This window comes from Gigantopelta aegis, chromosome 10 (assembly GCF_016097555.1).
Source record: "Gigantopelta aegis isolate Gae_Host chromosome 10, Gae_host_genome, whole genome shotgun sequence".
NCBI lineage: Eukaryota > Metazoa > Mollusca > Gastropoda > Neomphalida > Peltospiridae > Gigantopelta > Gigantopelta aegis.
The window spans coordinates 64,138,706-64,165,478 of NC_054708.1; the positions used below are offsets into that span (position 1 = coordinate 64,138,706).

Here is a 26,773-nt window from a genome sequence, read left to right on the forward strand (position 1 = left end):
GTGTCATTAAACAAAACAAACTTTAATGTAAAGACATCATTCAAAAATAAACCAATATATATATATATATATATGTATATATATATATATATAAATAAGAAAAGATTAATATTGTAGGCAATTTTATTAATGAGATGTAAAGTTTTGTACTGTATTGACAAAGTTGAAACTGAACAAAGCACAAAGCATTATTACACTGCAGTTGTAGAAGTGTTCAAATTCCACAAAACACAAACAAATATTACATTTTTAATGTTCAAATGAAATGAAACTTAAACATTATTATGGTACACTGATGGTGAACACAACAGTAAAACATTTACAATGTTAAAAATAAAACAATACCCTAAAACCATCACTGATAATGTGGAAACTGAATGAGAGAATAAACTACTACTGAAATTGTTAACATAGACATTAAACATTGTATTAACAATTTTCAAACATTGGAAATGGAAAATAATGTAATTAAATGAATAACAGAAATATACTGTTCAAAATTAGATGGGGAAGTCAAGACCCTTCTAAAAAAAACCACTTCAAGAACATGTGGAGGCAGCATCTGCAGATAGAGCCTGAAGGAAATAGCATCTATCAGCTCAACAGGTCACAACAGGTCACCATCTTCAGGCTGAGAAAAGGACATTGTCAGCTCCTCTCGCATCTCTTCAGGCTGAAAATCTCTCACACGGACGAGTGCCCATATGGCACTGGTCCACAGACACCAGCCCACATTCTCTAATCCTGTCCCACCTTCGACACTCTGCAACAGCAAATGTGGCCCAGTGCAGTGGACCTAAGGGAGAAGCTGTGGGGACCAGCGACGTCGCTAAGGCTGACTGTGGACTACCCATCTAACATGGCCTGGATCGCAGAAGAAGAAGAAGAAGATGGGGATATTCTAATGTACCACAAAATAATAATTCTGTAATATACTGCACAACAAAGAAACGTCAATCAGTCCTTCAAGTTTTAAAATACTAGGCGAGTAATAAATAGAGGATACTCCCCGAGTGTCTTGTGATATAATGCATCAGCACGAGTTGATAAAAGTAGGAAATCCAAAGTTTGCCGAGGATTTTTGTACTTTTAACAATGAGTGCTGATAAATTATGATATCACAAGACACGGGGAGGTATTCTTTTTATCATCCATTATCATTATTTTCATTTGCGACAGTTGTAAATAATGTCAGTATTGTGGGTTGAATGTCAATATATTTGGTAGCGGTAGACTCGTTAACAGAACAACAGTGGCGTGATGTCACTAATGATAGGTTTAGTGTGGAAACATACACAGTGACGTAACAAAATAAGTGATATCTCCTAGGAGAATATCAGAGGAGATATTGCAAATTATAGTGCCAGCAATATCTCCTACAAAAGCCTTTACTGGATGACAAGTCACTCTGCTTGTAAGCTGGAGGTAAGTAATTAGGCGAAAGCAGGTAGACATTGTGGGGACTGCTGGGCTAGCTCTGGGCCAGCAAAATATTTCACTAAATGATCTATTAAAACTTTAAACATTGAAGAAACCCAGTTATTTTGTAAAAAAAAAAATATCAATTATTACTTGAAATTATTTTGACAAATTAAAACAAAATTCGTTAATTGTTTTTGAAATTCGCATTTGGCACATTTGGTGAGTGCCAGAGCTAGCCCTGGGAGTCGAGGGCACAAAGTAACGTTTCTAGAGGGTTTGAGGTGTGCTCCCCCTTACAGAGCTAGCCCTGGGACTGACTGAGATCGAGGGCACAAAGTAACGTTTCTAGAGGGTTTGAGGTGTGTTCCCCCGTACACATTTTAAAACTAGACGTCCTGAAATGCAATTCCCTGTATTGTACAAGTAAATTTCATCTCTGCCTTAAGATTCATGACCAATATTATTTTTTTATTCTGAATTACTGAAGGGCCTCCCCTGCTCTGCTGTACCTAATTGTGTTCTACAGGAGACGAGTTGAGTAGCGGATGTACATTGACAATGAATAGCACAAACATAAACATAAATGATCCCAACTTAGTTATAATACTAACTCAAGAATGTATTAAATACTGGGGCTGGCGGGGGTTAAACCAGCTTCTATTCAAACAGTGGAAAGCATGCTGTTGCCATATTTGAGGTGGACTATATTAAAAAAGCTTCGATTAAATTAAGGTGTGCTTGGGTGCAATTGCACACCTCAGATGTGAAGAATTGGTTAATATTTTACATGTTACAATTACCATATTGTTAGACACATGATAGATGCTAAATACAAACGTCAATAAATAAATATATCTTTCACTGCACATATATGTGAAAATGATATCGCAAAATTAAATAATGTGCCCTTTGACATTATTTATTGAGGATGAGTAAGAAAATTATGCAATCAGTTTTTCATAAGATCCACCTTCAAAAACAAAATTGTCTGTAATCCAACCACTAATAATAATTATCCGTAATCAGTAAGTCAGGTAGGCCTATTACGGTACTTTTCTTGCAACAACAACTTTTGCATTTACCTCTGTGTTAAGATTTTGCATTTAGCTTTCTATGTCATGAACAGAAACTCATAGCTCAGTTAAACTTTGATTATAGTGAATGTGCATGACAATGAATATTAAAAATAGACTTTTAAAAGTTAATTTAATAAAATTTAATTACATTTTGAATAGATTCATCATGAATTTTATATCACTAATCTAAAAAAAACGATTAATATTTTATGGAAATAAATACTGTACCGGTACAGCAAAACCAGTGTAAGGTAGGAAAGACATTTAATTTTGTATTCTTTCCATATAATATTAAAAAGATATATCTTTTTTTAAACACCTACTAACTATTAATGTGATGGGTTAGGTTACACTAAAGCAAATGTTTTTAACGATGGTCTGAACAATCATTTCAAGTCACAAAATATTTCAACTTTTCACAACATACATTTTACAAACGAAACACATGTTTATGGTAAGTAATGCCATTTTGTAAGAACCACATGTTACATTTTACAACACCACATCTTGCTTATAAAAACAGAAAACGTAAATTTAGAGCTGGGCAGTATTGAAAGTTGAGGTTCGGTATCAGTATTTTTGGGGGTGATTTACCTCCGTATTGGTATGGTATTCGGTATTGACACAAAACCGATACCGATATCGAGCGTTATTTTCGGTATACTCTGCTTTAAATGCATGCCTGGGTTTAGGCTCGCCCACTAATTTCATCTAAATAAAATTAAATTCCATAAACAAGGCTCTCCTCTGATTTATACCCAACCCATTTTCCATTCATCAGATATATATTGTTAGTGCTTTACTAAATGGTGGGAAACATTTTTCAATACCAAAATTTCTGTATTTTGAAATTCGCTCTGTACAGTATTGACATGCAGATACCGATACCGAACAGTATATATGGTATACCGCCCAATTCGACTTAAATTTCCTATTTTTTTACACTTTAATAAGATAATATACAGTTATGAACAAGGAAGCAAAACAAAAATAAATAGAGTATTATGTATAAGGCAGTTCAAATCATAAGGCAAATTACCTGTACATAAAAATAATGATTTCACAAATGAAAATCGGTCCAGACAAAACTGTATTTAGTATCCACCTACTAAGAAAAAACAAGGCCCCTAACCTACTTATCATAACATTTAAATATTGGCAGAATTATTAATGGATTATCTGTAAAGTTCACCTTTAAGACCAGCATAAAAATCTCATGGATGAAAAAAAAACCTGCCATAATTTCCCCTTTGTCAAAAATGATTTATAATAAATATTTCATAATGTGTGGTTTAATTCATAACCGAGTGTAAAGAAAATACATAGTTGTATGTGCTGAGCTGTTATACCGAATACTAGAACTAACTGATATATACTGGAATGTAGAACACTTTTTTATGCATTAGAAATAATGAAATACTGATAAATTATTAAAAAGATCACTGTATTAAAAAACCACTTTGTGTAACTTCAGCCAGTCACTTGTATGATTTTCGGATCTCCCAATGTAATGCAAATAGAGTGTCAATTTTTCTTCTTCTTTCCTTCTTTTTTTCTCTGGTTTTTTTTTGGTGTGTATGTTGTTTTTTACTATTTCTCTTAAAAAAGTAAATGAAAGGTGTAAATTAAGATATACTAGTAGTTAAGAATATAAATGCCATAATAACAGAAATCAACATTTGTTTTTAATAGGGTCAAATATTGTACGACCAAACCGCAAAACCCTGAATACTGATCATTTATAAGAAACAGGGACATTAATTTATTCTGAAAATAATTTTACAAAAATATATCTAATACTATATGTATACAAAAATTGAGCAAATTATACATTTATAAGGAATAAGATTAGTTTTTTTCAAAGAAGTTGATCAATGAATTATTCCCCATACCGCAGTAAATTCAGATGTTTATCTGTCATGAGTCCCCTGAACTGCACACTTCCATGAAGTTCTTTTTAGTGTTAGCTAATTTTTAAGGCTCTTTGAGATGCGAGTAGGCAGGCATGTACATTTCAGTTTTAAAAAGCCCGTTTAAAGGGACATTCCTGAGTTTGCTGCAGTGTAAGATGTTTCCAACTAATAAAATATTTCTATGATTAAACTTACATATTAAATATATTTTCTTGTTTAGAATATCAATGTGTTTCTGGTCGTTTTAATATCTGTAAGAGCCCAAACTGGATTTTGTCTTCAAATAATTTCGTAAGTACGAAAAAATATATTTCAAGAAATAAATTGAAATTTAACCTAGTACAAATATTAGAACGATCAGAAACACGTTTATTATACAGCCACTAATATTTTATGCAGAAAAATATATTTGATATGTAATTACAATCGTTAAAAAGTTGTTGTTGGTCGATAATATCTTACAAATTGCAGCAAACTCAGGAATGTCCCTTTAATATGTCCTTGAATTAATGTGCAAGCATTTTATGATGAGGGACCGAAACCCACTACAAGTATTAGTACATTGCAAATATTGCATTGACATGTCTACTCCAAAATTTAATTTCTGTTCAATATGTCAGTAATTAAACAATCCAAAGATCAATTTTTTTTCTCTAAATTTACTGTTGATGCTAGATTATTCTTCAAAATCCTTCAGTAGCACTTTAACAATCCAACAATCATTAGTTCTAAATCAACTATACATTGGTCATCACTTTGTTCACATTGATTGATTCACTGTGATAGCTCTATTCTTTAAAATCCACCATGAATATGACTGAATAATTAAGTTATGACTGTTGTTTAAATATGTCATCAATAAATTTGAATCATGGAAATGTGACTCAATCACTCAAAATTGATCATTAATATTGTTCAGGGGTGAGAATTGGTGAACTGTAAAAAAGAGGAAATCTAGAGGGGTCCCGGAAATTCTTGAAATCCTAGGTTAAAATCTGTGCCATCTGACACATTTTGAAGGAAAGGATGATTAAAATGCTAGGAAACGCAATGTTCCACGAGAGGAAAACAACTGATTCGAGGAGAATTCTCACCCCTGATTGTTAAATAAATTGAGATATCACTATTGTTCAAAATCCACTGTCAATGCTTGAACTATCCAAGGGTCACTTTTGGAACCCTCTCGAAATTCTTCCTTTGTAAGCTTGCCATCACGATTCTAAAAACAAAATAAAAACAGTGTGAGGAAAACAAAGGTGAACAAATGTTACAATTAAATGTGTATTCATGAAAGAGGTAGGCAAAGTTGTTTCCGACAAATATTTCATTTCTTTTTAATTATAAAGTTTTGAGGGTTTTGTACTAGTTATGTAGATTGCACATCAGACAAATCTGTTAACAGTTCCATACATAATAATTACCAGCATTGGATTAACCAGGATTTTATTGGGAAGTGGGCACCCACACTATGCTGTGAGGGATGATGCCAGCTATGCCAGTGATTACTTGTATCCTGAATTACAAACACACACACACACACACACACACACACACACACACACACACACACACACACACATATATATATACACATATAGATATAGATATGTGTGTGTGTCATCAGTATTAATAAATTAATTATTAACTATTAACTAACTATATACCATTATCCACATTCTCGTGAAAGCACAAATATATACTAGGGGGTAGGGAGTTAATACCACAATATGTCTTTATAGTCATAAAAATTTTAATAAAAATATGGGATTATACCCGTTTATAAATGTTTAAATAACATACCGGTATGTACTCTTTAAGTGGCTGGGCTCTTACAATACACTACATGTATTTCATGGCTACAATTTTGGTATAGTATTATGTTCTTAATGTGCACTACGAATGACTATCAACAAGGATTGTCTCTTTAACAATATCACCAAATCAATCTGAAAGGGGCGTTCTCATTACGCAATTACCCGTAGTCGTACTGATTTGTCGCATGCTATCGAATTGTACCGTGAGAACACCTAAATCGGAACGACTTTAGTCTTAGTCTTAGACTTTAGACTTTAGTTACGACAAGTTGTGTCGGAATTGTACCGATTAGAACATGTTCTATTACTCACGACAAATCGTAAGCTCTCAGCCAATCAAATCACATTAAAGTACAACCCTTTAGTTTTGTCACTTCCGTGTTTTTTCATTTGCTTATAAACATGTCAAAATGTCCTGATTTCATGGGTCCATAAAACCTATTATTGTCCAGATGTGGTCAATAAATACTTTGTTACATAATGCCATCAGTAAATTGTCTACATTCATGTTTTCTTTATTTTAGTGAAAATTTGTAGGCACTTACATTTCCTGCAAAATATTTTTAAAATGATGAGCTATGTTTGACGTCATCAAATCTTATGACGTAACGTCTTCCCACACATACAATTCTAGTCATTACGACAAATCGCATACGACTAGTCGGTGCAACTAATCGAATAATGAGAACACCGCTGATGGAATATTTAAACTATGTGAACCACAACTGATTGTGTCTTTAAAAATCTCACGAAAACCATCTGAAGGAGTATTTAAACCAAGTGAACCACAACTGAACAAGGACTGTGTCTAACAATTTCACCATATCCATCTGAAGGATTATTTAAACCATGTGAACCACAACTGAACAAGGCCTGTTTCCAACAATCTGACCAAGTCCATCTGAAGGAATATTTAAACCATGTGAACCACAACTGAACAAGGCCTGTCTCTAACAATCTGACCAAGTCCATCTAAAGGAATATTTAAACCATGTGAATCACAACTGAACAAGGCCTGTGTCTAACAATCTCACCAAGTCCATCTGAAGGAATATTTAAACCATGTGAACCACAACTGAACAAGGCCTGTGTCTAACAATCTCACCAAGTCCATCTGAAGGAATATTTAAACCATGTGAACCACAACTGAACAAGGGCTGTTTCCAACAATCTGACCAAGTCCATCTAAAGGAATATTTAAACCATGTGAACCACAACTGAACAAGGCCTGTGTCTAACAATCTCACCAAGTCCATCTGAAGGAATATTTAAACCATGTGAACCACAACTGAACAAGGCCTGTGTCTAAGAATCTCACCAAGTCCATCTGAAGGAATATTTAAACCATGTGAACCACAACTGAACAAGGCCTGTCTCTAACAATCTCACCAAGTCCATCTGAAGGAATATTTAAACCATGTGAACCACAACTGAACAAGGCCTGTGTCTAAAAATCTCACCAAGTCCATCTAAAGGAATATTTAAACCATGTGAACCACAACTGAACAAGGCCTGTGTCTAACAATCTCACCAAGTCCATCTGAAGGAAATATTTAAACCATGAACCACAACTGAACAAGGCCTGTCTCTAACAATCTCACCAAGTCCATCTGAAGGAATATTTAAACCATGTGAACCACAACTGAACAAGGCCTGTCTCTAACAATCTCACCATGTCCACCTGAAGGAATATTTAAACCATGTGAACCACAACTGAACAAGGCCTGTCTCTAACAATCTCACCATGTCCATCTGAAGGAATATTTAAACCATGTGAACCACAACTGAACAAGGCCTGTCTCTAACAATCTCACCAATGTCCATCTGAAGGAATATTTAAACCATGTGAACCACAACTGAACAAGGCCTGTCTCTAACAATCTCACCATGTCCATCTGAAGGAATATTTAAACCATGTGAACCACAACTGAACAAGGCCTGTCTCTAACAATCTCACCATGTCCATCTGAAGGAATATTTAAACCATGTGAACCACAACTGAACAAGGCCTGTCTCTAACAATCTCACCATGTCCATCTGAAGGAATATTTAAACTATGTGAACCACAACTGAACAAGGCCTGTCTCTAACAATCTCACCAAGTCCATCTGAAGGAATATTTAAACCATGTGAACCACAACTGAACAAGGCCTGTCTCTAACAATCTCACCAAGTCCATCTGAAGGAATATTTTGTTGACACGTTTCTGCGGTGTGTCCTCATCCCGAGGCAAATCCAGCAGCTCTCCAACCATGCTATAAATAGCATCAACAATGTCTACCATCTCCTTCTTCGTGATGAAACCATCGTTGTTAAGGTCATACAGGCTGAAAGCCCCTGTAAAACAAAACAAAAATATTTAGTGTTTACCGTCCTCAGTGGTGAAGTGGTTAAGCTATCAGACTTAATTAAGGCTGGTAGGTACTGGGTTCGGCTCCCGGTACTGGCTCCTACCCAGAGCGAGTTTAACATCTTAATGGGTAGGTGTAAAGCCACTACACTGACTTCTCTCTTACTAATCACTAACCCACTGTCCTGGACACACATCCCAGATACAAACACACACACACACACACACGCACACACGCACACACACACACACACACATACACACACATACACACACACTCGCACACAAATATGAACTTTAATCAGACAATGGAAACACATTTATTTTTCAGTTAAGCTCAAATTTAAAACAAAATAAACTTACAGTCTAGTTTCTCATCTAGTGTGCCCCTTGATGTAACAGAAAGTGCACATACAAATTCTTTGAAAGTAATGTAACCATCCTGTAAAAACAAAATGACACCACCACATCATTACAATAAAGATGTAAAACAAGCATTAAATGTCTCGCCTACAAACTTGTTTGATGTCACTGACAGTTACATCCATAGATGTTTATCTCAATGCATGTTTAAAAATGTATATACTGATATTTTAAATTTAAAAAAAAAATAAAATTAAACTTTAAAAAATTAATTACCATAAACATTCAATTAAATTTTTTACTTAATTAATTAATTTTGTTCACAAGTTCTGTGATGAACATACACAGAGGCAACTACAAACTAAGTTGCATTACTGTGTCTGAGAAATGGTGCTAACTGCAAAAGTTATATTGATTAAAAACATTCAATCAATTTATGGGTTTTTTTATTTATTTAAACCGGCGTCGTGGTTAGGCCATCGGTCTACAGGCTGGTAGGTACTGGGTTCGGATCCCAGTTGAGGCATGGGATTGTTAATCCAGATACCGACTCCAAACCCTGAGTGAGTGCTCCGAAAGGCTCAATGAGTAGGTGTAAACCACTTGTCCCGACCAGTGATCCATAACTGGTTCAACAAAGGCCATGGTTTGTGCTATCCTGCCTGTGGGAAGTGCAAATAAAAGATCCCTTGCTGCTAATCAGAAAGAGTAGCCCATGAAGTGGCGACAGCAGGTTTCCTCTCAAAATCTGTGTGGTCCTTAACCATATGTCTGACGCTATATAACCGTAAATAAAATGTGTTGAGTGCGTCGTTAAATAAAGCATTTCTTCTATTTCTTCTTTTTATTTAAATTCTAGCACTTACAGTTTGTGAGAAATGAAACTACACAAAAAACTTTAAGTTAAATGCAAAAGTTGATGCTGCTGTTGGGAAAAGTATTACTTATATCTCACTTTTCACTTTATAAAGGCTGAACAAAAAGTCCACAGACAAAAATATTTAATTCTGGTAAAATAAACTTTCAAATTTTACCATGTAAAAGTAAAAGAAAACAAATGTAGGCCATACTATTGGGTATATTTTTATTATTTAAGAATTTAGAATAGATCATCCAGTTTTTGTTTTTTCCCTCATGACATGCAGTCCTTCAATTTCAAATGCTTGTTCTGTAACTCTACATAATAACAGTATATTAAAACAGGGCTTCTATAATTTTTATAAAATTCACTAGCCATGGGATCAGTTATTTTTAAAATTTACTAGCCATGATTAAAAATTCACTAGCCCTGCTTTATTTAAGTTAATACAATTTTACTAAATAATAGTAATAATCAGATGTCACCTAAAGAGGATATAGAGATTAAAAATACTAACATTGGGGGGGGGGGGGGGGTGGGTAGGGGTAGGATAGTTATATTTAAAAAATAAACTCTAGCTGCAACATTTGACCAAAACACTTTAATACCCGTCGGGCATGGCAATAGTAGTTATTTACTAGCCCAACATTGAATATCACTAGCCATGAGAGTGGGGCTACCATAATTTAGAAGCCCTGATTAAAATGTTCTGCTCAGTATTGCATTGCAATGAACATTCTCAAAAACTGCTCTTAAGTTAAAGGGCCATAACTCTGTCACAAATGTGCAAATCCCCATGTGAACTTTATACAAAACTTTACCTCAGTATCTTGAGGCATTGCAGGAAAACAAATAATTTAAAAAAAAAAAAGTGGGACAGATGGATAACTGACAGACAGACAGACAGACAGACAGACAGACAGACAGACAGAAAACCTATAGTCTACTCCGGTTGGACCTGTAGAAAATTAATAATATATGTAATAGTGCATGTGTATCAGATCTTAATAATAAAAAATAATAATGATGATAAACATGATAATATAACAATATTTAATAAAATAATATTCAAAAAAACAAAAACATTAATTACCTTATTTGCATCGAAGACATTGAAAACTAATTCAGCAAATTTACTTGGGTTCCCATGTGGAAAAAACTGCTGGTAGATGTTTTGAAATTCCTGGTGAAAACAAAGAAGATAGTTAATAAAAGTTGCCATGATAATATCAGGATTTGAACTGTAACCATATTGAAGAGTATCAAATAGAAATTAAGTAATAACGGTTGTCAAGGCAGCATCACCATCTGAACTCATATTAAATTAAGAGAGATTGAAACAGAAACCTAGGAATGAGATTTTCTCTTTTTTTTTTTCTTTTTTTTTTAAACATCTTGGGTAGACATTAAATTCTTGTTTCTGTGGAAAACATTTAGTAATTTTTCTATTAGCACTCATTCTTAAGAAACATTTTTCATGTCCTATTAAGCTTTTGCCTTTAAAAAAATAAATATATATATACAATTAAAAAAGAAATTAAATACTATTTACTTCAAAATCACAAGTAACAAGTCCATGCTTATGTCCTGCTGTGGTTTAAGCATAATGTCCTGAGTATGAAAATTAATTGTCTGGAGGTCTACAGGTCACAGTGAGAGATGAAACCTGCTGTTACCACGCAAGATACTTTTATTAGAAACTAGCAGAAAGATGTCTTTATATTCTCTGCTTCATATTTACCAGGGGCAGGATGTAGCCCAGTGGTAAAGCGTTCACTTGATGCGTGGTTGGTCTGGGATCAATCCCCGTCAGTGGGCCCACAGGGCTATTTCTCACTCCAGCCAGGGCCCCACAACTGGTATATTAAAGGCTGTGGTATGTGTTATCCTGTCTGTGAGATGGTGCATATAAAAGATCCCTTGCTGCTAATCGAAAAAGAGTAGCCCATGAAGTGACAACAGTGGGTTTTCTCTCTCAATATCTGTGTGGTCCTTAACCGTAAATAAAATGTGTTGAGTGCGTCAGTAAATAAAACATTTCCTTCCTTCGTATTTACCATATTGAAGCACTGGGATTGTTTACCATCCAAGTAGGAACTATTGGACACGAGTACTCGAGGGTTAAACTCAACCTGGACCCAAGTACCCGACACTTACACTAGATAATAAGACTAACTTTAATGTTAAAACTGTCTTGCTGTTCTGTTTTACTGTCGGTCTGTCTGTCTCTGTCTCTCTCTCTTTCTCTCTCTTTCTCTGTGTGTGTCTCTCTCTCTCTCTCTCTCTCTCTCTCTCTCTCTCTCTCTCTCTCTCTCTCTCTCTCTCTCTATCTCTATCTCTATCTCTCTCTCTCTCTTTTCTTTTCTTTCTCACTTCTATCTCTCCCTCCCTCCCTCCCTCTTTCTATTGAAAAATGTACAATCAATCTGAAGATATTTAGTCTAACAATACTCATTATGTATTATATATATATATATATATTTAATGTTATTTATGTTCAACATTATCTGTAAGATAGTGATTCAGGGCCCCATCCCTGACACTATCAACATTTCTGGGCTAATAAAAAAATTATTAAAAAGAAGAAAAAAAAAGAAGAAGAAGAAATAATGAGACTAAGGAATAAAGTAAAATAGCATTATGCATCTAATTCCAGCGCTGAACAAGGATGTCAAATCATGTCATTGTATTGCATTCCACACATTTGACTTTTGTTTTCCCTTCATGTCTCATAGCACTATAATGTAACCGGCGGCTAGCATATGACATAATGATGTAAAAAATGAGAATGTTCTTCTTTGAACAGGTACTCGAGTCTTGTGAACTTGAGTACTCATAGTAGTCCATGAAGTGGCGACAGTGGGTTTCCTCTCTTTATATCTGTGTGGTCCGTAACCATATGTCTGACGCCATATAACCGTAAATAAAATGTGTTGAATGCGTCATTAAATAAAACATTTCCTTCGAGTACTCGTGGAGACCCTAGTAGGAACGAATATCAATATTCTCAACTCTCCTGTCAACAAGATCCAGCGAATGCAAAGACAAATAGACAATTAAAGCATGCACAGGCTAACACATTTAATATTTTTAAAAATTAGTTTTTGTTTCATTTTTTTTAATCGTTCCATTTGTAATTTTGTTAGGAAAATTACTCATAGTAAAGGGTTCAGGGCAATATTTATATGATGACATGTCGGATTGAGGAGAGAGAGAGAGCAGCATTATTTCATTTTCATTTCAACTTATTTCCGTGCTTATATCCAATTAAGGTTCAAGCATGCTGTCCTGGGCACACATTTCAGCTATCTGGACTGTCTGTCCAGGACAGTGGGTTAGTTGTTAGTTGGTTAGTGGTTAGTGAGAGAGAAGAGAGTGTAGTGGCCTTACACCTACCCATTGAGCCCTAAAGAACTTGATCTGGATTGGAGCCGGTACCAGGCTCCGAACCCTGTACCTACCAGCCTACATGTATAGTCCGATGGCTTAACCACTGCACCACCGAGACTGGTCATTATTTCATGTGTCCATTTACCAAACCTCTATACATGTCTGTCTTTATTAACAACAAAACTGAATACGAGAAACTTGAATCATGTCGAGAGACATTCTTACTGCAGATGTCTGGGGGCTTGTTATTGTAATGAAACCCAACAAGCAATAGAGAGACTAAGACTGCAACAATTACACAGCTGGCAAAACATATCCACAATGTAGACCAATTTGTACATGCAGGCAGTGCATCCCCAAAGACTGTGGGTAAAACACATCTTAACATCTGCTGTATAGATAACATATCAAGATGGCTGCACTTAAAAACATAATGGAGATGTCATGAAGAAGATAGTATGTGAGAATATCTCAAGTATTGCTTTCATATAAAACATAACTTATAACATGTCTGACATTTTGATTTTAATTTTGATTTACAATCATGAAAGAAAAGATAAATGGAGTTAATTACTTGTCATAACTGGTGTAACAAAAGGCCATGGTTTTTGATTGAAAACATATTCTATTGCATAAACAACAAAATGATTGGGCAAAAGTTTGCACTCTCCTATATACATACAATATAATGGCGATAATTACTTAATTATTATACAATAATTGTATACATATAAAATTTGTATACAAATGTATTAATAACAATCAAATTGAGGGAAAGAGGGCATTATGTACAACATGATTATGAAAGAAACTAGAAAAGAAATAAAGGCCATGGTATGTACTATCCCGTCTGTGGGACAGTTCATGTAAAAGAGTAGCCCATGGAGTGGCAGCAGCAGGTTTCCTTTCTAATTAACTCTGTGGTCCTTAACTATATGTCCGATGCAATATAACCATTGTTAAAATGTTTTGAGTGCATCGTTAAATCAAAACACTTGTTTTACTTGTCATAACACCAAATAGACATAATTTAAAATGTGTTGAAGTGTCCTTAAACATTCCTTTCCTTTACTTGTCATAATGAGATAAACCTATTATTGAATGTGTTTTCCTTTTTACCTCAGGGCCCACAGAGTGTATTTCAAAGTGTGTGTATGTGCACTGTCAATGGGATAGCCCAGGAAATGGAAGTTTTAGGGTCCAAAGGGCCAGAACCTTCTTTTTTTTCTTTCTTTTTTTCTTTCTTTTTTTCTTTTTTTTTGGGGGGGGGGGGGGGGATCGGGACATGCTCCCCCTGAGAAAGTGTTGAATTTCTGGCATTCAAATATGGAGTTTTCAGCATTCTGAGTACAATAACAAGAAAAAGTGGGAGCCATGATATCCTTCCTCTTCTGATGACCACAACAGGTAAAAGTGGAGGGTATGGCTCCATGCGCGCGCACACACACACACACACACACACACACACACACACACACACACACACACACAACCATTCTGCAGCCTCTGTATCTTAATTTATAGCTGTAATAAATATTCTAAAGATTATATTTACTGAAACCTTTATTCAGTTTGCAGCAAGTGGTCCTTTTATATGTTCTTTTCTACATACAGGGCAGGATGTAGCCCAGTGGTAAAATGCTTGCTTGATGTGCGGTCGGTTTGGGATCGATCCCTGTCGGTGGGCTCATTGGGCTATTTCTCGTTCCAGCTAGTGCATCACGACTAGTATATCAAAGACCGTAGTATGTGCTACCCTGCCTGTGGGATGGTGCATATAAAAAATCCCTTGCTGCTAGTAGAAAAAGAGTAGCCCGTGAAGTGGTGACAGCGGGTTTCCTCTCTCACTATCTGTGTGGTCCTTAACCATGTGTCCGATGCCATATAACCGTAAATAAAATGTGTTCAGTGCGTCGTTAAATAAAAAATGTCCTTCCTTCTTTTATTGGACGATTTCTCATCCCAACCAATACACCGCAACTGGTATATCAAAGGCCGTGGTATGTGAAGTCCTGTCTGTGGAAAAGTGCATATAAAAATCCCTTGCTGCTGTTAGAAAAATGTAATGGCTTTCCTTCTAACACTACGAGTCAAAAATCACCAAATATCTGACATCCAATAGCCAGTGATAAATAAATCAATGTGCTCTAGTGGTGTCGTTAAACAAAAACAAACTGTAACTTTGGAGCAGTGCTGGAATGAAAAGAAAGCCACAGTTGTGGATCGATCTTGCAGCCCATCACACCAGCGATAACACAGTTTACCAACACGCTATATTCCAAGATCTATGACTTGCCATAGATGAAAAACAAATCAATATAATAAGAATAAAACACACTGCTTCAAGGGTTTTGTTGCTTTCTTGCACCAGTTAATAACATTGCAAAAACTAAATCCTAATTATATGGGACGTAAGCCTAATGCACTTCCTGCTAAAAATATACTTTTTCAATGAAATGCTTTCATTAAAGACCGTAATACTGCACTAAGAAGTGGTACGGTTTGTGTAAAACAAGGCATTAATGATTTAAAGATAGTTACTTATTTTGTATGGAAATAGACAATCAAAACATCTTATTTCAAGGTTTGTGCTTTTATATTATTATGTCTTGTAAAATCACAGACAAACTTAATGTAACGCCTTTTTTCATACTACGAGTATATAATTTACCACAAGTTATTTATTTCTGAGCCAATTGTTTTCTAAATTGCTCACAAATATAGAATTTTTTTGTTATTTCCAAAATTACTTCTTTGTTTACGTCAAACAAACAAAAAACATTTTTGTAGGATGGGATGGAGTATAGTATAAAAGCCACCTAAATAAACGACACCACTAGAGCACAATGACTAATTACTCGTTGGATATCAAACATTTGGTAATTATGACACACAGTCAGAGCTGAACCACTACATTTTTTCACTAGCAGTAAGATATCTTTTATATGCACTTTCCCCACAAACAGGACAGCACATATCATGGCTTTTGGTATACCAGTCATGGAAAATTGGTTAGGATAGGCAAAAACACAAAAGTTAGTTTGCTTTCTTTTACGACACTACTTGAGTACATTGATTTATAAATCATTAGTTTTTGGATGTCAAACGTTTGGTAATTTTGTCATATAGTCTTATAGAAGAAACCCACTACATTTTTTTCATTAGTATCAAGGGATCTTTTATATGAATCATCTCACAGACAGAATAGCACATACCATGGTCTTTGATATACCAGTTGTGGTGCATCGATGGGAACTGATCCTAAATCAACCATTCATCAGGTGAAAGGAAGGAAGGAACTGTTTTTATTTAATGACACACAGAACACATTTTATTTACGGTTATATGGCATCAGACATATGGTCAAGGACCACACAGATATAGAGAGGAAATCTGCTGTCACCACTTCATGGGCTACTCTTTTTGATTAGCAGCAAGAGATCTTTTATATGCACCATCGCAGACAGGATAGTACATACCACAGCCTTTGTTACACCAGTTGTGGAGCACTGACTGGAACGAGAAATAGCCCAATGGGTCCACTGATGGGGATCGATCCTAGATTGATTGCACATCAGGCGAGCGCTGTACCACTGAGCTACATCCTGCCCCGTTCATCCTGAAAAAACAAACTGGTCTGTTGCGGGGGGGGGGGGGGGGGGGGGTACCTATCCTATGTCCTCAGCACCTCAATCCAGAACTCTACCAACTGAGCTGGATCCCGCCTTGAGTCAGACGAATAATGGGCATTGCCAGACATATCTTATTGATTTAAAGATAATCACTTCCTTTCTCATTTCAAGTTCAACCTGTGTGCATTTAACATTTCCATGTCTAAATATATTGTCAAATCACAGTCAAACCCACTGTGATGAACACCGAGTGTAACAGCCTCCTCTGTGTAAAGGGCAAGGCAGGATGAAGCCCAGTGGTAAAGCACTCACCTGATATGTGGTATGTGCTATCCTGTCTATGGGATGGTGCATATAAAAGATCCCTTGCTACTAATGGAAAAATGTAAACAGGTTTCCTCTCTACACCTGTAAAAATTGCCATATGTTTGACATCCACTGGGCTATCATTCTATCCAGGACACCATGACTGGTATATCCAAGGCTGTGGTATGTGCTATCCTGTCTTGTGGTATGATGCATTAAAAAAAGATCCATTGCTACTAATGAAAACATGTAGTGTGTTTCCTCTCTAAGACTACATGTCAAAATTAAAAAATGTTTGACACCCAATAGCTGATGATTAATAAATCAATGTGCTCTAGTGGTGTCGTTAAACAAAAACAAACTTTTAACTCTAAGACTACTTGTCAAAATTACCATATGTTTGACACCCAATAGCCGATGATAAATAAATCAATGTGCTCTAGTGGTGTCGTTAAACAAAAACAAACTGTAACGTTGGAGCAGTGCTGGAATGAGAAGAAAGCACAGTTGTGGATCGATCTTGAAGCCCATCACACCAGCGATAACACAGTTTATTATCCATATGGTTCAACATAACTGAGTTAATAATAATCATACGAAGCACACGTGTAATAACAAGTGTAATGACGTAATTTTGGGAAGCAACGTCATAACATGACGTTACTTGTCCAGTCCTAGCTCAGACTGTGCATTTGAAATATGACGTCATTTCATCATCTCCTTCATGTTGTGGCTGAAACATTTTGAGTTGGGTCTTGTTATTCATAAAGAAAACAACAATAATAATGTGGATAATAAAGAAATTATTACACTCACGTGTGAGTCGTACTGATTTTACGAAATTTGTGTCAGGATTCATGTAGGCTATTACCCTCGCTCTTGCTTGGGCAATACAAAAATTCTGACACTCGTTTCATATAATCAGTACAACACACAAGCTCATATAATAATCTCTATATATCAACACGCTATATTCCAACTTCTAACTGTGTAAAGGGTCAACCTGCACACGTACCAATGCATGTATTTTACAATCTCCCTAACATCAGACCACACTGGGCTACCACAGGTTACAGACCATGCACTCAGTCAATCTGATTCTTATAGAGGTTCTAATAGAGCAAATCAATTCCTATTTTCGATAATGTTAATGTTTACTAATATAACTGATATAAGCAGCATATCAACACACCTAGGCAGTACAGCAATAAAAAGTGTGGCACCTCACATTTAATCTACCTGCAAGAAACTTGGGGGTCACATATCATTTAAGAGATTTAATTAATATTTTTTATTAGCAATCGTCATTTTTGCTGAAAATTTCAGTTCCATTTTTGGGGGTACCCCGCATTAGTTTCAACCTCTGATATATACTGCATAATAACTGTATAACAAATAAAAGTGTATTTATTTATTGTCAATGGATAATAGTATTTGCACAAATAATCAACGTCACATATTACACAGCTGTTTTTACTCCGTAAATATTTGACGGTGCACCTCGAACTTTGACACAGAACTCTCTTCTTTGGTACCATGCAACCTAGACTGCCATTCATAACAGTACTGGAGACAGCATGTGGTTGAACTATATCAAATAAAATCCCATAGGCAATCATGTTAACGTTTGTGTTTAAAAACACTATATGCAATATATCAACCAAAGTATGACCCATAAACATCAGTACTACAACCCCTACCTCAAAGTATTAACTGCAGAAAATGGTACCTTTCATGGCTCATTTTCGGTATAACCAGATGTTTTTACAACACCCCTAGTTTCGCACAAAATTTGAATACTTTTTTTCACATGTACCCCATACATGTTCCAAGCACAAGGCTACTTGACACAGTAGTACTAGATGAATTAAAATTGTATACATTTTTAGCCCAGATGAAACTAATTTTTTTTACAACCAACACACTCACATTTATAACCAATCACAGGACTTGTGCTGTTAACTTCTCTATCAAAAGTTCGGTGCACTTCCAACTTTGACCCAGCCGGAAGTTATTTGGTTTAGTGCTACCATGTAGCCAGTATGTAGCCCAGTCGGTAAGTGCTCCGCTGATACATGGTTGGTCTAAGATTGATCCCTGCCAATGGGCTCATAGGGATATTTCTCATCCCAGTTAGTGAACCAAGACTGGTATATCAAAGGCCTTGGTATGTGCTATCCTGTCTGTGGGATGGTGCATATAAACGATCCTTGCTACTAATGGAAGAATGTGCTGGGTTTTCTCTATAAGACTAGGATGCACAATCGATCTTGAATCGATTCCCGTCAGTGGACCCATTGGGCTATTTCTTATTCCTGCCAGTACTCCACAACTGGTGTAATAAAGGCCGTGGTATGTACTATCCTGTCTGTGGGATGGTGCATATAAAAGATCCCTTGCTGCTAATCGAAAAGAATAGCCCATGAAGTGGTGACAGCGGGGTTTTCTCTCTCAATATCTGTGTGTGGTCCTTAACCATATGTCCAACGCCATATAGCAGTAAAATACAATGTGTTGAGTGCGTCGTTAAATAAAACATTTCCTTCCTTCTCTAAGACTATGTCAAAATCACCAAATGTTTGACATCCAGTAGCCGATGATTAATAAATCAATGTGCATTAGTGGTGTCATTAAACAAAACAAACTTAACCACTGCTTATAGACCATGCACTCGGTTGATCAGAGTTTATCAAGACTGCTGTTAACAAAATACTGTGTGAGTGTTTGACTGGTTTCGCTCTGTTGGTAGGCTATACAGATGTTCCCTAGGTGGAAAAGAAATCAGTTATTGTTTCCAAGTACAAGCTTGTACAGTAGCGCTTCACTTACAACATAAATATCAAACCAGCTGCTACTCCCAGGACCAAACTCTTTGAAGAGAGAACATAATATATAACAGTGTGTGTTTTTTCAAATATTGTTCTAGACCAAATGTTTACATCTGGAGGCTAATAAAGTAATGGTTATTAAGGGCAGCACAGTGTAAAAAATAGTGGTACGGCTCCTGGTTGCCAGACTCGCCTTTCAAATGACTTTAACGACATTTTCACAGATACAGTAAATATAACACACACACGCACACACACACAAAAGTGGTACAACCATGCCATACCTCTTTGAAAAGTGTGTACCATACCATCTGCACCGCCCCTGGTTATGGACTACTACCAGGAAGAATGAGACTATTTCTTCAACACCTCCAAGACATTAATCATCGGCTATTAGGTATATAAGTAAAAAAAATATAGTAACTGCATGTGAAACTTAGTCTGGAGAATGAAGAACTTAAAAATACGCTGCTGTAACAGATTGTCTGTTTGTTTTTACTTATTTTCATGCTTATATCCAATTAAAGTTCAAGCACGCAGTCCTGGGCCCCGTTTTACAAAGTGATCTTAGACATAAGATAAGATCACATTAAGTGTATAACTAGTAAATGCACCTAAGGTGATCTTAGTACTAAGATCGGTGCGTAAAGCAGGGACCATGGTATACACTTCCGCTATCTGTTCAAGACAGTGGGTTAGTGGTTAGTTGTTGGTGGTTAGTGGTTAGTTGTTGCTGGTTAGTGAGAGAGAAGTCGGTGTAGTGGCCTTATACCTAACGAATGAATCATTAAACCTGCTCTGTGTGGGAGTTGGTACCAGGATGTAATCCCAGTACCTACCAGTCTTAAGTCTGCTAAACATGACGTAGGCTAAATCCTACTGATCAGTAACGACTGGCCTCTGTAATGTAGTGGTTAAGCCATCAGACTTAAAAACTGGTAGGTACTGGGTTCGCCTCCTGGTACTGGCTCCCACCTACAGCGAGTTTAATGACTCAGTGGGTGGGCCACTACACTGACTTCTCTCTCACTATCCCTCTGTCCTGGACAGATAGTCCAGATAGCTGAGGTGTGTACCCAGGACAGCGTTCTTGAACCTTAACTGGATACAAGCATGAAAATAACTATGAATGAATGAATGATCAATAACAAAGGATCTATGGTCTTTCACAAACCTTCAAATACAGGATTCTATATACCATCATATATAAAATATGTAACATATTATGAATTTTGTACCAACTCTATTTGATGAGAGGTGGGCTGTGGTAGCTCAGTGGTGAAGTGTTTGCCCGATGCATGCTCGGTCTAGGATCAATCTAAGCTGAAGGCCCATTGGGTCATTTCTCGTTCCAGCCAGTGTACCATGACTGGCATATATCATTAAATAGTTAAATAGTTACTGAAGGTACAATTAGCTAATTGTAAGGTCTCTGTGGTGACCACAACAATACTGGTCATTAACTATTATTTACACGACTGGTACCGTATAACAAAGGTCGTGGTATGTGGCTACCCTGTCTGTGGGATGATGCATATAAAAGATCCCTTGCTACTAATGAAAAAAAAAAAGTATCGGGTTTTCTCTCCAACACTATATGTAAAAACTACCAAATGTTTGACATCCAATAGCCAATATCCAATAAATCAATGTCCTCAAGAAGTGTTATTAAAAAACTCACCATAAACTATTTGAGGAATTTGTAGAATAAAAATACTGATTGGCTGTGTAACCAACTCCAGGTGTCTGTTGTGGTTCCTGATAACCCGGAGGTTACAGTATCTGAAGGCTAACTTCATTCTTAGTGCCACACACATCTTTTTCCCCATGATGCAGATGGTGGTGGCTTTGCTTAATTAAATCTGGAGTTGACAGGCCCATCAAAGACATCTTTGTACTCAGTGGCTCTAATTGACTTGTATAGTGAGCAAAATAGAAAACATGATATTGATAATATTTGGTTGTAAGAAACTTACATCACAGCTTTGGTTTTTTATGATTTGTGATGTAATTATATCTATATCAAGTTGGTTCTAATTGGCTTGTATACTGAGCAAAATAGATAACATGATATTGATAATATTTGGTTCTAAGAATCTTACATCACAGCCTTTTATGATTTGTGATGTAATTACCGGTATATATATATTATGTTGTCTTTTGTGTGTCCTGTATGTTAGTAATACTGTATGTCAGTCAGTATATGACAGTAATGTCTGTAAATGTACCTGTAACAGAATCTATAAATACCAAGACCGACCTCGGTGGTGTAGTGGTTAAACCATCAGACTTAATTAAGACTGGTAAATACTGAGTTCACATCCCGGTACCGGTTTCTACCCAGGGAACGTTTTAACAATTCAATGGGTAGGTGTAAGCTAGACCACTATACCTACTTCTCTCTCAGTAACCATAAACCAGAAACAACTAACCTTCAGCCCAGATAGCTGAGGTGTGTGCCCAGGACAGTGTGCATGAACGTTAATTGGATATAAGCAGGAAAGTAACTATAAATGAAAGAATGAATAACAGTAATTTCTGTGCATGTACCTTCAACAGATGCTATAAATGAAAGAATAAATAACAGTAATTTCTGTGCATGTACCTTCAACAGATGCTATAAATACCAACAAGTTTGATAAATCTGGATTCTAATTGATTCAATTCTCACAACTGGGTGATCTTGCGGTGTAGTATAAAAAAAAAGATTTTCAAGGACGATGTGTTGTTGCTCCCCCCCCCCCCCCCCCCCCCCAATTTCCTTTGCTATGAAAATACAGTCTGGACCGTGTGAGATATATAAAACAGCAATCTGTCACATGTCTGGGAATAAAAGTATTAAGTAGTCCTCAGTGACAAGGATATTCAGATGTAATTCACTGTGATGGCCATCAATTCGCTGTGTTCAGCTGGCATGAGTGTGCCACCGTATTATGAAATGCTCCCTAGCTTAGCTCTCTCAAAGAATGGTAAATGAACTTGACAGGGCAGAAACCAGTGAAATTGTTCCCGAGGCCTGCTCATGATACAAATCTCTGCAATGAATGCAGCCGCTGATGCAATGTCCATTTAGACGTGACAAGTTAAGTAATTCACTGTTGGTCCTCACCGCTCATCACTTTCAACAAAGAAGCTGTGTGTTGTGGGATCAGAACTGAGATGGAGTAGTACTCTGTACCAAGTTTCAGTTTGAGATGTCACCTGTTATTAAAGTCAGGTCAACTGTTACAGGCTCATTTCATTTATAGTCATGGAAATATATAGATGATTTAACTCAAGTTTTAAGTATTTCAAACATGTAATATGTGCAGAGTTTGCCACACTGATATTGTCATATCATACTGACAAGCTCATTATAAGTGCTAAATGCTCCAATAACATGGTACACTACACCAATCATTCCAGCCAGTACACCACAACTGGTATATCAAAGGCTGTGGTATGTGCTGTCCTGTCTGTGGGATGGTACATATAAAAGATCCCTTGCTACTAATGGAAATATGTAGCAGGTTTCCTCTCTATGGCTATGTCAAAATGACCAAATGTTTGACATCTAATATCCGATGATTAATAAATCAATGTGCTCTAGTAGTGTTGTTAAATAAAACAAACCTTAACCTAAACCGACACTTATGATAAATATTATGTATTTATTTAATTATACTACATTTTCAGTTATTGTATGTATGATATTGTTATACTGCACAATTCTGTCATGGAAAATATTAACTAAATGCTAACATAGGTATTATACCTATTATACCGTATATAACAGTTAACATTTGCTAGTTCAGTTTTCACCTCTTTTTTTTTAAATGCAGCACTCCTGGGGTTTTGGGGGGTTTTCCTGACAATATCAACATTTAGTTGATAAAACATTGAGAATTTTACAGAGACTTTATTTTTATTAAATATAAATTATATATTGTAAAAGAAAAAAATCTTGTTAAACAAAATAATTCAGACTGTTTATTACTGAAATTATCCACTAGTAACTGGGCTTATACACCATGCTTTATGTGGCAACAATGGTAAATACAAGTTAAAATCATGTAAACAGCTAAAAATATGTCCTGTCAAAGTTTTTTTCATTGTCACCAATTGAATTATCTTAATTTAAGACATATTGACTTTTTAGTCGAAACTACATGTACATGCATTTTCAAATACAAAACCCCCCAACTATATCCAAAATTACACAATACAGCTGTGATAATGTCAAAATTATGCAATACAGCTGTGATAATGTCAATATTATACAGTACAGCTGTGATAATGTCAAAATTATACAGTACAGCTGTGATAATGTCAAAATTATACAGTACAGCTGTGATAATGTAAAAATTATGCAATATAACTGAGATATTGCCAAAATTATGCAATACAGCTGTAATAATGCCACAATTTCGCAATACAGATGTGATAATGTCACAATTATGCCATACAGATGTGATAATGTAACCTTAAGAAAGTGTTTACGTATCATATTTATCCACTGTTTCTGTCATTTTTTAAAAGTTCTTTGTTTCCAGTTCAAAATTCCATTGTTCAAGTCTTTTGTGCGAAATTCCGCCGCGGTGAATCGTCCACCCATATGTTGTGATTTCGACCAAACTTGGCAGTGTACGCCGTCGTCATCTTTGTTAGTCGAGAAATAATCGCCTTCATTTCCTCGTGAGTAACCGACTGCAGACCGAGATATCTACGCTCCAGGCCGGGAACCTTGGGCATCGTCTTGCGAGGCCTCGGCTTTATGTAAACAAAGTCCTTATCCAATAGGTCGACACCACCGCGGCTGGCTACAGTCGGACGAACTAGCCGCGAGACTATGGAGTCCAGTTCCTTTGAAGTGACGCTGCGACCACCCACAACTGAAGCCTGCGAAACACCAGATTTAATTAGTCTTGGTTTTGAAGAATGTTCCATCGTCTTGTCGTGTTCCAAATATCTGCTGGCACTGGTCACGGGACGGATGTCTGACTGGTGCAAGTCTTTGGAACTGTCACTTATTTTCACCTTCACACTACCTTCTTCTTTGTCCACCATAACTGGACGTGGCTCTTTTTGTCTGTGCAGATGGACTGTTTTTTGTTGTTCTTCAACATTAACTCTGTCTCTGTGGGAATAATTCTTGCAGTGTGCCTGTGGTGGAGGCCGAAGTGCAAGGCGTTCGGACAACTTCAACTGGTCTCTGGCACTCGACACATTCCAAGGTCCGTAATGGGCCACGGAATTATGTGTCTTAATCTTATGCACACTTAGGTCATCCGAGGTCATGTTGCAACCTTGTCTTACGGATGTCCGATGTCCTATAGGCTATCAGTTCCTTGGCCAGTTCAGTGAATGAAAACACAAGAATTTAATCCGCTGTAACAAACCATATTACGCACATTACATTGGCCTGGACAAGTATCAAGCTTGGGCGGTCACCACCAAATGAAGCCATATGTATTACCCTGGACAAAACATTATGTCATATGGTCCAACGCACAAACCTACCTTCATAACATACGTCATATTTTCACAACAATCAGTCGATCAGAACAAATCCCTTTAACTCGTGCCATTGAGTAGATAATCCACCACAAGCTGTTGGATTGGAATTATCCAATTATTGGCCTTTCTGGTTTCAAGAAGAACAAAACACAAATCTTTGACAGGATCAAACAGGGTATTATTAATCAGAGACGGAGGTGTTTTATAGCACTGCTGGAGAGATATTCTCTCTCTTATTAAGGTCTCACTGTATCTATATACCAGTTTTAAAACAAAGAAAGGAAGGCTTGTTTAAAGTTTAAAGTCTAACACCACTAGAGCACATTGATTTATTAATCATCGGCTATTGGATGTGAAATGTTTGTTTAATGACACCACTAGAGCACATTGATTTATTAATCATCGGCTATTGGATGTGAAATGTTTGTTCAATAACACCACAGCACATTCCTGTCTAACATATGGTAACTATGATACTTGATGCAAGGAAATATGAAATAAACCCATTTCCACAACATGACTAATTTTAACTACCAGCAAGAGGTGTTTTATGCACATTTTTCCACAGGACAGCACATACCATAATCTTTGCTATAGCACTCATGGATTATTTGTTGAAATGGGGAAAATGAATTTGTTCAGAGAAGGGTTGCTCCTACAACCCAATGCACCTCGCCATATACCATCAAGCAGCATTTGTTACTTAAAAACATAGGAAACGTTTTATTTAACGACACACTCAACACATTTTATTTACAGTTATATGGCATCGGACATACTGTTAAGGACCACACAGATATTGAGAGAGGAAACCCGCTGTCGCCACTTTATGGGCTACTCTTTTTGATTAGCATTATGGGATCTTTTATATGCACCATCCCACAGACAGCATAGCCTTTGTTACACCAGTTGTGGAGCACTGGCGGGAACAAGAAATATCCCAATGGGCCCCTCTTAAAAACATAGATTCTCACTAACACTTAATTTAAAAGGTTAATACACACATCTCAATTGATATAGCACTGTCTGGTATATTGAAGGCCATGGTATGGTAATGATGATGAAAAAAAATATCTGCAAAGGTGTGGCGTTTTAGGACATACCAAATCCAGGCCAGAGAGATTCTGGTATCAGTTATATTGTATGTATTATAGGAGCACTTGTCATCAAAATTTAAATGATTTTATATAAAATATATCAAATCAATTATAGGTAAAATTCTTTAATTAAAACTAAAATATGTGAATATGCTTAATACTCCTATGGTTCAGATATATTTTATTCTTATTTAGGTCTACAAGGCCCATAAAATTTTCATGGGGAT

At 36.3% G+C, this 26,773-nt stretch overlaps 1 protein-coding gene across 1 annotated transcript in view; it reads right to left on the reverse strand.

The window, feature by feature from the left end:
• Positions 1-4,865: 4,865 nt before the first annotated feature.
• Positions 4,866-26,773, reverse strand: part of LOC121383086 (neuronal calcium sensor 1-like) — a 47,094-nt gene continuing 25,186 nt past the window's right edge. Inside the window, exons 4-7 of the mRNA XM_041512860.1 lie at positions 10,891-10,980; positions 8,939-9,017; positions 8,396-8,562; positions 4,866-5,630 (exon numbers count right to left, since the gene is read on the reverse strand). Of these exons, the coding sequence (XP_041368794.1) occupies positions 5,535-5,630; positions 8,396-8,562; positions 8,939-9,017; positions 10,891-10,980 (432 nt within the window). The 3' untranslated portion in view covers positions 4,866-5,534. The remainder of the gene's footprint in view (positions 5,631-8,395; positions 8,563-8,938; positions 9,018-10,890; positions 10,981-26,773) is intronic.